The sequence below is a fragment of the Salvelinus sp. IW2-2015 genome, linkage group LG30 (genome assembly GCF_002910315.2).
Source record: "Salvelinus sp. IW2-2015 linkage group LG30, ASM291031v2, whole genome shotgun sequence".
Lineage (NCBI taxonomy): Eukaryota > Metazoa > Chordata > Actinopteri > Salmoniformes > Salmonidae > Salvelinus > Salvelinus sp. IW2-2015.
The window spans coordinates 17,986,708-17,998,694 of record NC_036869.1 but is presented as its reverse complement, the minus strand read 5'-3'; the positions used below and the strand labels follow the sequence as shown (position 1 = coordinate 17,998,694).

At 41.4% G+C, this 11,987-nt stretch overlaps 2 protein-coding genes and 1 pseudogene across 2 annotated transcripts; 1 reads left to right on the top strand and 2 right to left on the bottom strand.

Annotated features, from left to right (window-relative positions):
* Positions 1-220: 220 nt before the first annotated feature.
* On the bottom strand, positions 221-3,130 carry psmb8a (proteasome 20S subunit beta 8A). The gene is made up of 6 exons (XM_023974607.3): positions 2,674-3,130; positions 2,244-2,385; positions 1,759-1,870; positions 1,157-1,286; positions 721-925; positions 221-402 (listed from the first exon to the last, which is right to left on the bottom strand). Exons 1-6 carry the CDS (start codon positions 2,797-2,799, stop codon positions 314-316), a joined length of 804 nt encoding a protein of 267 aa, XP_023830375.1. The 5' UTR covers positions 2,800-3,130; the 3' UTR covers positions 221-313.
* Positions 3,131-3,916: 786 nt separating this feature from the next.
* Positions 3,917-7,884, bottom strand: psmb13a (proteasome 20S subunit beta 13a). Its single transcript, XM_023974606.3, has 8 exons — positions 7,689-7,884; positions 7,229-7,322; positions 6,923-7,020; positions 6,595-6,735; positions 5,033-5,148; positions 4,828-4,886; positions 4,468-4,619; positions 3,917-4,324 (listed from the first exon to the last, which is right to left on the bottom strand). The coding sequence occupies exons 1-8, from the start codon at positions 7,748-7,750 to the stop codon at positions 4,213-4,215; spliced, it is 834 nt and encodes a 277-aa protein (XP_023830374.1). The 5' UTR covers positions 7,751-7,884; the 3' UTR covers positions 3,917-4,212.
* On the top strand, positions 7,858-11,480 carry LOC111954719 (proteasome subunit beta type-6-B like protein-like; annotated as a pseudogene).
* Positions 11,481-11,987: the final 507 nt, after the last annotated feature.

Below are 11,987 nucleotides of genomic sequence, written 5' to 3'. Positions count from 1 at the left end.
ACTCTTCCAAGTCACAAAGTTGTCAAGTGAATTTCACAAGTCTCAACAGACTTTAYAGAGAAAATTCAAATCAAGGTTTGTAGTATTAGTATTGTATTAAACTATCCAACAAACCTTTTCCAATGACTGTCACTGGTAAATAATAATTGTAATAGGACTGGTAACAGTTACAGCAAGTTGTGACAGCATGTAAGACCTTCAGGTTAAACAATCCAGAGGATGCAGTTTGAAAACGGTCTTTATTCGGAGCAGTGCTGGGATCAGTTGATAGAGAACACAGTGTGTCTGTGTGGGTGTAGAAACTGATCTATGATCAGAACATGCCCTTCCTGTAGCGGTGGATCAGTTCTGATACGTCCTCCTTACACACCTTTATCCAGCCGTCCTCCTGCATGTGGTACACTGGAAAAACACAGACACAGTTACACATAAACACATTTTAAAGGTATTGTTTACATTTACATTTCCTATGGATTCAGCATATGACTACTTTTTAATATGGATAAATCCTTATGAGATTAGATTAGAATTGTATATTTAGTTATAACCTCTTGAATGGAATTCACACCTGGAATTTATTTACACAACAAACAATATCTTAACATACATCAAACTCAATCCTGCACCTATCTATTCTTCACATGGTCTCACATGAACTGACTTAGTGAAATCAAATGAATCGTTATATAATGAGTATAGGTTCAGAACAAGGTCACTCACGGTTGACCACTCCTCCAGAGTATGCGTCCCTGTGCGTGGCGTGGGTGATGCCACGGCGGCCCAGCTCGTACGCCTCCTCTACCGTCATGTCCTCACGGTAGCCGCTGTCCATCACTCCGTACGCATAGCTGCTACCACAACCAGTAGAGAACATACGACCAGAGAGACGTGTGGCGTTATCGTCCACGTAGTACAAACCAGGGCCCTGGACAGCAAGACACAAATAAATCAATACTCATCAACAGACATGTGAAGTGGAGACACTCCAATGCTACTCAAAAACCTTGGGTAGCATCAGGATGAAAATGTAATCTATAAAACAAGGCTTTTAAATAAACATACGCACACACAAACAGACACACACACAGACATACACACACACACACACGTACCACACCACACATGCACCCAAACTCCACTCCCTCCCTCCCTGTACCTTGTTGTCCCAGCCAACGATCATGCTGCCCATGGAGAGGCCCATGCCTCTGTATCCCAGCATCATGTTACAAAGCAGCTTAGAGGCTGCAGACACTGAGATCCTCTGCTTGTTCCTCAGTTTGTACAGCCTGAGACACAAAGAGATGGTCAGTCACTGTATGAGACAAGGCAGTCAGAGTGCTGAAACACTGGTTTACATCCAGATACATTTTAACACCCCAGAGACATGGAGGCTTGGACATAACGTGGCTTGGAAGCAGACCAAGAAGTTCAATACAGGAGAGGGCTAGTCTAGATAAGCATTATGGCCAAAACGTTAAGTAGATGTTAACTACAAAGTTACTGGTTGATATTGATATGGTTGTGCTGTGCTTACTTTATGTCCCATGCATTTGTTTTGAGTATATGGAAATTACATTAATTAGTCAATTTTCTGGCCATGCAACCCCAGCTGGCCCTCCCCTTGTGCATAAGCCAGACACAGACAGACAGACAGACAGACAGACAGACAGACAGACAGACAGACATAAGTGATTGTGATATTAACACCATGTAACTGTATAGCGGGACTCAATCCAACAGAGACAAGCTCTAACAGACCTGCACTCCTTAGCCAGCAGTCTCTCCCAGTACTGGCAGTCAGCAGCACTGCCAGACATGGTCCCCAGCAGGTAAGGGTTGATCTCTATCACCTTGTTAGCCTCCTTCGAGGCTGCAGGGAAAGACAAATGCATGGCAAAGGGGTTAGAGAATGATTGCTTTATGTTTGGTTATAGATCTCTGAGATCCATTCTGCATCTGATGTGTCGGATGTGTCTACGACTGCTGCTGGAACAAAAATSTAATGGACCAACTCAAGGCTGATCACATCAACTTTCCAAGGTAAATCMCATCAAAATGGATGATCTTACAATTACCACTTGTAGATGTTTTAGTACTCACAATACAGTAGGCAGTTATAGTAGTAATAGTAGAATGCTTTTACTMGTTTCTTACTGTGTATAGGCACTGTATTGTCGGATGAACACAAGTGTCTGACAGAAACGAGAGACTAAAAACGAATCCCTRTGGAATGTGATGTTTACCAATGTAGCTGCCAGCTGAGGCCCTGGAGTCCACAGCCACAATGACGCCATGGCGAAATTTGAAAGCCAGTGTAGTTGTTCCGTGGTTCAGATCAATGGACACACCACCTTCACGGCTGCATGACTTCAGGAACCCTGAAGGCTGGAGAGAAAGAGCGAAATATAGAGGGGGACTGAGAAATAGATTGATCCAATCGTTAAAAAAATGTGAGACAGCAGCTCTTGTCTTCATTTTGTCAGGTGGTATACATGCGTGTGCGCGTATGTTTGTGCGTGCGTAAAAGTGTGCTTGAGGTGAGTTGTGAGTCACCATTGAACCATGCGTTAGTAAGGTATAGTTCACTTCACATAGGACACATTAGATCACCATATCATTGTCACAAAAGAAACAGAAACGAACTGCAGATTGAAAGACGCGTAAAATACTCACATCCACTCCAACTGGGACAGCAAATTCCTGATTCGGTCGGTCAAYAAGATGCCCTACTCCTGTTCCAAGAATCTGCCCACGAAGTCCCGCGTGGGACTTATAACCACTTACGTCGAAAAGTGCCATAATGATTAAATAAAATATAAGAATGTAGACTGTATCTTAATAATACAATTTGAAAGCGAAAATACAACTTGACTTCGTTCGGACGCGTCAAGGAAATATATGTCCTAATGCAAACGAAACCGAAAGGGTTTTAAATAYACATTTTCATTCCTAATCGAAAAAGTAACCCAACTGTTGCTTATAATATGCGTACTCATTCCGAGTATTATTTGACAATAGCCTAACCACCCCTAGTCATACGGATAAACAACTGTTAAACAACTGTTAATAGTCATTAAGTTTTGACATGATTTATCACAACAATATACAGTAAACTGACTGAAAACGTATCACACATTTGGCCAATCGCAGAGCATCATTTGTGGGTCGTCATCAGTAAATATGAAGACTTACCTGTTAGAGGTTTCCCGTGCTCAAGGAGTCACTCACAAAGAGTCACGGGGAGAGAACTACAATGAACAACAATATAAATACAACATGTAAAGTGCTCGTCCCATGTTTCATGAGCTGAAATAAAAGATACCAGAAAATGTCCAGCGTATTTCTCCCAAATGTTGTGCACAAATGTGTTTACATCCATGTTAGTGAGCATTTTATATTTTGTCAAGATAATCCATCCATCTGGCATATCAAGAAGCTGATTAAACAACATGATCATTACACAGGTGGACCTTGTGCTGGGGACAATAAAAGTCCACTCTAAAATGTGCAGTTTTGTCACAAAAAACAATGCAACAGATGTCTCAAGTTTTGAGGGAGCATGCAATTGGCATTCTGACTGCAGGAATGTCCACCAGAGCTCTTTCCCACCCATGGCTGCGCCCCTGCCCAGTCATGTGAAATCAATAGATTAGGGCCTAATGCATTTATTTCAATTGACTGATTTCCTTATATGAACTGTAACTCAGTAAAATCATTGAAATTGTTGCGTTTATATTTTTGTTCAGTATAAATGTTATGCTGAATTACATTTTAAATATCTATTGTAATTGCAGACATATTCTTCATTGGTGAACCATGGAAATAATCTTTTTTTTAAACATTAAGATTCTGTGAGCTGAAACTGTTATAAGGAAAGTGTAAAGCTAAAAGTGAGGAGGGAAAACTCAAACACGTATTCATGAAAAATAATGAAGACTTTTTATTCAATCAATCACTTTCCAATATTTCACCCAGTGCATATAGACACAGCTATAGCCTAGACCTACTATCCCTGTTCAAAATGTATTGGTGACTACAGTTCATTGAACTAAGATCTTTATGTGACAATGTTTTTTTATGGCTTTGCATTGTAGTGTCACCTAGTAGTCACATCTTGTCATTATTAGGTGTATTGTATTCACTGATTTTATGTCTGAATATTGTGAAAAGCCTCTCTGTGACTGTATCTTTGTCGTTTCTGAGTGGTCAGGTTCAGGCGGTATCCATCCGCTGGACTGTCTCCTGAACTACCTCCAGTTCCAGAGGGACTATTTTCTCTGTCAAAATAGACGTTGTACCTGGGCGATACTTGTATCTTCTCTGCCTGAGTAAGAGAAAGAGAGAAGAGAGAGAGAGAGAGAGAGAGAAGATAGAAATTAATCACTGTTCTGTCAAAAAAAATAGTTCTCAAATATGCTGTCTAGAATAATAGTTGAAGCAGAATCTGAAGATGGTGACACCATTTACCTCTTGTCTTTATACTCTGACTCCTGRTAYGGCCTGATGTAGTCCACCCCCTGTTTAGTGATGACACAGATATCTATGTTGTTGCCTGAGCCCAGGTCACTCATGATGCCAGAGTGGATGGCATCCCGGACCARCTCCTTAGCCTCCTCCAACTAGAAGGGCATAGGGATGAGGAGTGAGTGAAGGGACTGGAATGGGGGAGGTAGGTCTRYAATACATCCAGCTTAATGTAAACAAATCTGATGCCTYCTTTATGGTGAGTCCAATGACTTAACTCTTGAGACTTGAAGTCTATCGATGTGATGGCATATGAACTACATGTATGACAACCCCTAGCCTGCCTAAGGAAAAGTCACTCACCTCCATATTAGGTTTGAATCTATCCTCCAGAATCCCCAGAGCGGCCAAGTCACCAGACCCTACACAAAACACAAATCGGAATCAACTAAATGTCATCATTTATAGATTATTCATGACTAGTCGATTAATCAACTAATAATGGCCCACACAATAACAGTATATGGATGTATGCTTATGTATGCTTGACACAGTAGCAGTCCCTCACCCATTGCAAGGTATGGCACATTGTCTATGCTCCCATAGGGCCCCACTGTGTAGAGGTGATTGCCGGTGCAGTCCACCCCTCCTAGGATTAGACTGGCCCCTATCTGGCCCCGGTACCTAAACATACACATATGAGATACATTATGAACAAACAAGAATGACTATTTTGAATCAAACCTATCTGACATGAAAGGCGGTTACATTGGAGCGGCTATAGTGGTGGATGAGATGAGTTATTTCAACAGAATGTGATGTTTAAAGGGGCCATCTGCATTTGCTACATCCATTTTTGGACTTTTAAATGAATGATATGTACCCATTGATTCTTGAAGAATATAACTTATAAATGCCTCATGAGCTTAGTTCAACTGTCGTACACGTATCAGAACCCAAAATAGAATACTTTTTTACTCCAATGTTTGTAAACAATGTAATTCTAAATAACATTGTATAGCCTCAAAACATGGGCCTAAATTCAATCAGTTCAGCTTTAACCTGCAATAACCGACAAATGCATAGCATATCCTTGTTTTTGTTTAGGCGATGTCAGAGGTGTAACTGCATTGGAACTGTCGAACCCAGAAGCGGCACTGGGCGTTATACTGTACATATGGCAGACATTGCCATAGGATGCATTAGTAGAAATACCATGCAGCCGTGTTCGAACACTGGAATGTGTGATGCAATCTATTCTATACCTTGATTAGGCTGATAAAAATCCTTATTATTTTGTTTAGTGATTTTCTATTTGACCACATGAGCAGCTGCTCACCGATTTGACAGCTCCAACGCAGTTACACTTCTGACATCGCCTGAATAAAAACAATTATAAACTGGGTGGTTCGAGCCCTGAATGTTGATTGGCTGACATATCAGACCGTATAGCACAGATATGACACATTTTTGTTTTTACTGCTCTAATGATGTTAGTAACCACTTTATAATAGCAATAAGGCATCTTTGAGGTTGGTGGTATACGGCAAATATACTGTAACACGGCTAAGGGCTGTATCCAGGCACTCCGCGTTGCGTCGTGCTTAAGAACAGCCCTTAGCCGTGGTATATTGGCCATATACCACACCTCCTCGGAACTTATTCCTTAATTATATGCTATGTGATTGTTGGTTATCGCTGGTTAATGCTGAACTGATTGAATCTAGGACATGGTAAAACCTCACGGTTTGGTCAGTTCTTMCATCCATAGCTCTGTGTATGAATTTGAGAGTGGTTACATTTCTCCAGCCCCATCCCCCAGCTGTTTACCAAATCAGTGGCTGGGTGCCCGCTTTTTAGTTTTTTTGAACTGCAGATTGCAGTTGTTCTAATGCAGTGGTTCTCAACTCCGGTTCTTGAGTACCCCCAACAGTACACATTTCTGTTGTGGCTCCGGACAAACACACCTGATTCTACTAATCATCAACCCCTTGACAAGTTGAATGAGGTGTGTTTGTCTGGGGCTTCAACAAAAATGTGTACTGTTGGGGGTACACTAGAACCGGAGTTGGGAACCACTGCTGTAATGGAGAGTGTTAAAGATACACGCACACACACACTCACACACACCTGAATAGCATGTCCTGTAATATGTTTACTGCCATCACGACACGTGGGTTCCTGCCGCTGTTCATAGAAAAGATGGTAAGGTTGGAGGAGAGCAGGTCGGTGGTCTTCTCTGTATCCGCTGCAGTTCCTGCACCACAGCAGCTGAGCGAGGGAGTAGACAGGAGAGGTCAGGAGAACAATGGATGTGTGGGCATGGCTATCTCAAATTAAAGTGACAGCCTACATGTGTTCACTACTCTTTCACTTCTCTCTTCCACACATGACAATCAATTCCATTCTAAACATGTCACCCATGGACAATCCCTTAAACAGGTGTAGGCCTACTCACTACATATTGGGGGAGATGTAGTGGATCTTGGCACACATCTTATCAGCCACCACTTCACCTGAGGTGGCCCGTGTGTCTGCTCCCAGAACCACTCCATCCTGCACAAACAAGGACCCAAAGAACACTCCATTTTACTATCAGTAAACACAATTCATTTCCATCATTATTGTATTTTTTTAAGTCACATAACGACAGGCAAGGATCATAATAATATATCACTATGTGAAATGAACTGAAATGCTCCCACTATGTGGAATCTTCCACTTGTTAGAGATGCCTGCCCTTTATCAGAGGACATGCTCTCACCTTGCACACTAGTCCAGCTATGGTGGTCCCTGTCTTCATAGGCTTAGGTGCCTTGTTATGTCCTCCCTCCAGCAGACCCTTCAGAGYAACATTTCTGTTTGATAAAGATATAGACAAATCAAACACACTTTAACACAATACCAATAGTGTACCACAAATTCTTACTAAGAAAATCCCTATCTAATGATGACCAGATCAATAAAATTACAATCAGCTGATTAACACATRGAAGTATGACTTTCATTAGAAGAAAATGCAGAAAGAATCAAATTCAACCTTTACAATTATGTAGACTTGCTGGTCTTTTTAGAAAAAATATTTGCACGATTATACAAGATACGTTACTTTCACTTTTGATATAGGCTTGGTATGAGAAGAGATAAATAATAAATACGAAGTTTACTATTTACCCAAAAAATACGAAATGCTATTATCCTTAAAGATAAAAGGGAAATCCTACCTGGAGACGTTCTCAAAATTAAATCCCGATGCAGGTGTTTCGACAACATTTGATAGCGCCATACCTGAAGAACCTTATTTTGCACTCAGTGCTTAGATTTTGACTTCACTACAATCGCGCATTTCAAGTCCCTGAAGAGGTCGCTGTTTTCTTGACATTGTGTGACTGTATGTGACTGAGGGACGCAGTTTTATCCGTATTTTTCATCGGTTTTCGGGAAATACTGGAAAGACACTTTATGGACTCTCAAATCAAAGGAGTTAGCACAGGCGTAAGTTAATTGTTTTTCATATTTTGTACCTGATAATGTTACATTTTCATAAATTGAAGCTGCGATTAACAGTACATTTTGGGACGGACGTAGCCGAATTTACACTGAGGGTTTTAATTCTAGGTTGCCTTGTTAATTTTGTCATTAATTCATCTTAGTCGCCTAAAGCTGAACCTTCAAGGAAAACGTTTATACATTTAACTTGATAATAATAGACGTATTTAATATTTTCCGACGAACAAAGTGCTGAATTTACTTTCGTTTTCGAGTCATTCATCTGCAACTCAAGCTCAGGGTAGAAATTAGCYYACACTTTACCACTGATSTAGGATCAGTTTAGCCTCCCAAATCCCAACCATAGTTTATCCATTGACTGTAAACTTGATCATAAGGAAAACTAACCTTAGATAATATATTATARATATGTCATAAATATATTATCCTACAAATATATTATTATATATTATATTGTAATTGTATGCTCACCCCATCTAACTGATTATTCATTTATTAATGATTTTAAAAAATCTCCTACAGACCACCATCTTGGCGGTGACGTTCAATGGAGGGGTTATCATTGGCTCAGATTCCAGGGCGTCCATCGGAGGGTAAGGAGGATCTTCAACACCTGGAACCAAATTAATCATATTGCCCCTCCTTTCCTCTATGTCTTTAGATTAAATACCAAGTCTGTGAACACACAACATATTAAATAAATCAGCCATCACTTATATTACATTTTAGTCATTTAGCCAGACGCTCTTATCCAGAGCGATTACAGTAGAGTGCATACATTTTATTACATTTTTTACATACTGAGACAAGGATATCCCTACCGGCAAGAGCAGACGCTCTTATCCAGAGCGACTTACAGTAGAGTGCATACATTTTATTACATTTTTACATACTGAGACAAGGATATCCTACCGGCCAAACCCTCCCTACGGCCACACCTCCTAACCCGGACGACGCTATGCCAATTGTGCGTCCGCCCAACGGATCTCCCGGTTGCGGCGGCTGCGACAGAGCCTGGGCGCAGACACCCAGCCCAGCCTGGGCCGCGAACCCAGAGACTCTGGTGGCGCAGCTAGCACTGCGATGCAGTGCCCTAGACCACTGCGCCACCCGGGAACCCGGGTGGCGCGCAGTGGTCTACTTATAGCAATATATACATTGGAACTGTCACCGGGAGTCTCTACCTAATGTGTCACAGAGGAGTCTCTATCTAATGTGTCTCAAAGAGTCTCTATCTAATATGTCTCCTGGAGTCTCTATCTAATGTGTCTCAAAGAGTCTTTATCTAATTTGTCTCCGGAGTCTTATCTAATGTGTCTCCTGGAGTCTCTATCTAATGTGTCTCAAGGAGTCTCTATCTAATGTGTCCTCGAGGCCTATCTAATGTGTCTCAGAGTCTCATCTAATATGTCTCCTGGAGTCTCTATCTAATGTGTCTCAAAGAGTCTTTTATCTAATGTGTCTCCGGAGTCTCTATCTAATGTGTCTCTGGAGTCCTCTATCTAATGTGTCTCAAGAGTCTCTATCTAATTGTCTCCAGGAGTCTATATCTAATGTGTCTCCAGGAGTTCTATCTAATGTGTCTCTGGGTCTCTATCTAATAGTGTCTCCGGAGTCTCTATCTAATGTGTCTCCTGGAAGTCTCTATCTAATGTGTCTCCGGAGTCCCTATTTAATGTGTCTCTCCTGGAGTCTCTATCTAATGTGTCTCCTGTCGTCTCTATCTAATGGTGTCTCCTAGAGTGTCTCAATCTAAATGTGTCCTCCTGGAGTCTCTATCTAATGTGTCTCCCAAAATGTGCTCTATCTAATGTGTCTCCCAGGAGTCTCCTATCTAATGTGTCTCCATGGAGTCTCTATCTAATGTGTCTCTGATTCTAGCCACTTCACCCCCAGGAGCTTACGTGTCCTAAAGACCATCAACAGCTCATCCAGGTTCATGACAGGATATTCTGCTGCATCGCCGGCTCCCTGGCAGACGCTCAGGCTGTCACCAAGGCTGCCAAGTTCCAGATCTCCTTTCACAGGTATGGACCACCCTGTCCCTGTCTCTGTCCTTGTCTGGTTCAACATAGCTCATGATTGTTCATATCAAACTAATGAAGCTTGATTGATTTGTATTATTAACAGCAATAGGGAGACCTCCATTTTAGAACTGGTCTTAGTAGTAATGTGCAGCCTAYATTTACCAGAAGCTCTTATCCAGAAAGCAATTAGGGTTAAGTGCCTTGCTCAACGGCAGATTTTTTTCACCTAGTCGGCTCGGGGATTCGAACCAGCAAATGTTCGGTTACTGGCCCAAAYCTCTTAACCTCTAGGCTACTGCCTCTTGCACTACAATAGACATAGAAACAAWCKGTGGAATAATCCTGATCCTGAATGATGACATGTCTTCTCTGTGTCTRYCCTGTGTGATAAGTATCCAGATGGAGTCCCCTCCTCTGGTGAAGGCAGCAGCGTCCGTGTTGAAGGAGCTGTGCTACAACAACAAGGAGGAGCTGCAGGCCGGCTTCATCACTGCAGGCTGGGACAGGAAGAAAGGGCCACAGGTGACGCCATGGGGCGTAACAAACAGACATAGAATAGAGCACGATAGAATAGAACACACACMATTTCTAACCGTTATTTCACCTSTAGGTTTACACGGTGGCCCTGGGCGGTATGTTACTCAGTCAGCCGTTCACCATCGGAGGATCAGGGAGCACGTACATCTACGGTTACGCCGACGCCAAATACAAACCTGACATGAGCAAAGAGGAGTGCCTGCAGTTTGCTACAAATGGTAAAAGTAGATTTTTTTCCTGTAGAATCTCATAGGCTTCATTGTTTTATTCGAATGGCACTGTTTTCATATAGGATAAAAGACGTCAGATAAGACATTTTATTTGATTGGAAACGTCTTCCGGTGGGACAGGAGAGTGATTGTAGGATGGGTTTGCGATGGGATTATTGGCACTGGAACACAAGAGAGCTGTTCCTGAAAAAGTGGACAGATATGGTCTCATACCCATCTCTACCTGCCTTCTGATCTATTTTCCTCTCTTTCCTCCCCTTTGTTTTTCTCATGTTCACCCCACTTAGCTCTGGCCCTAGCTATGGGCAGAGACAATGTCAGCGGAGGCGTGGCACACCTGGTGGTGATCACCGAGGAGGGGGTGGAGCATATGGTCATCCCTGGAGACAAGCTACCCAAGTTCCACGATGAGTAGAGTGACACTACAATCAACCAATCAGTGACACTCTGTGAGATGAATCTTCACTCAATCATTCACGGTTGTTCATACATGCAGATCTTGGTGTTCATATGCCTGACTATTCACATCAGTTTTGGGACTGCGGATTGAAAAACAGTCATGATTTCCAAGAGACCAATGTGAAAATCTTCTCTGGTTCTGCCTATGTGTTTCATAATTTACACGGTGTCCATTTTGTTTATGTGCATTATATTTTGTTTACTTAATGACCTCTGGGTGGAATCAATAAAATCTTAAGAAAAAATATGTTTACACAGCATGTAAGTGTGTTTGATTATAAATATGTAAATCTGACRGTCCCCACTATAATTGAGTAGGCTATTTCTGAGGGAATRCGCCCTATTTMATTTGAGGCATCATTAGCAATAGATAATTAGTAAATATTATAAGCCTGTTATAACTAATGCATAACTGTCTGGATCTAAAGCTATATATTTACAAGACAGCAACATACAAATCATTACAATTAATACATATTGGTACAACTTAAAACKTTTATATGATGAGTGAGAAAGTTACAGATGCACAAAATAGCATATACCCCCAAGATATGCTAACCCCTCACCATTACAATAACAGGGAAGGTTGGCACTTTCTCACTGATTATTCACGATTAATTCAGGATTATCTGTAATCATGGTAGCATCTACATGAATGTAGAACGTTTATAAACATATTCTATTCTTATTTACAATAAAAGTGACTCCAAAATGACACAATACATTATTTACCATTCATTCATTTCTATTGGGCCCAAAA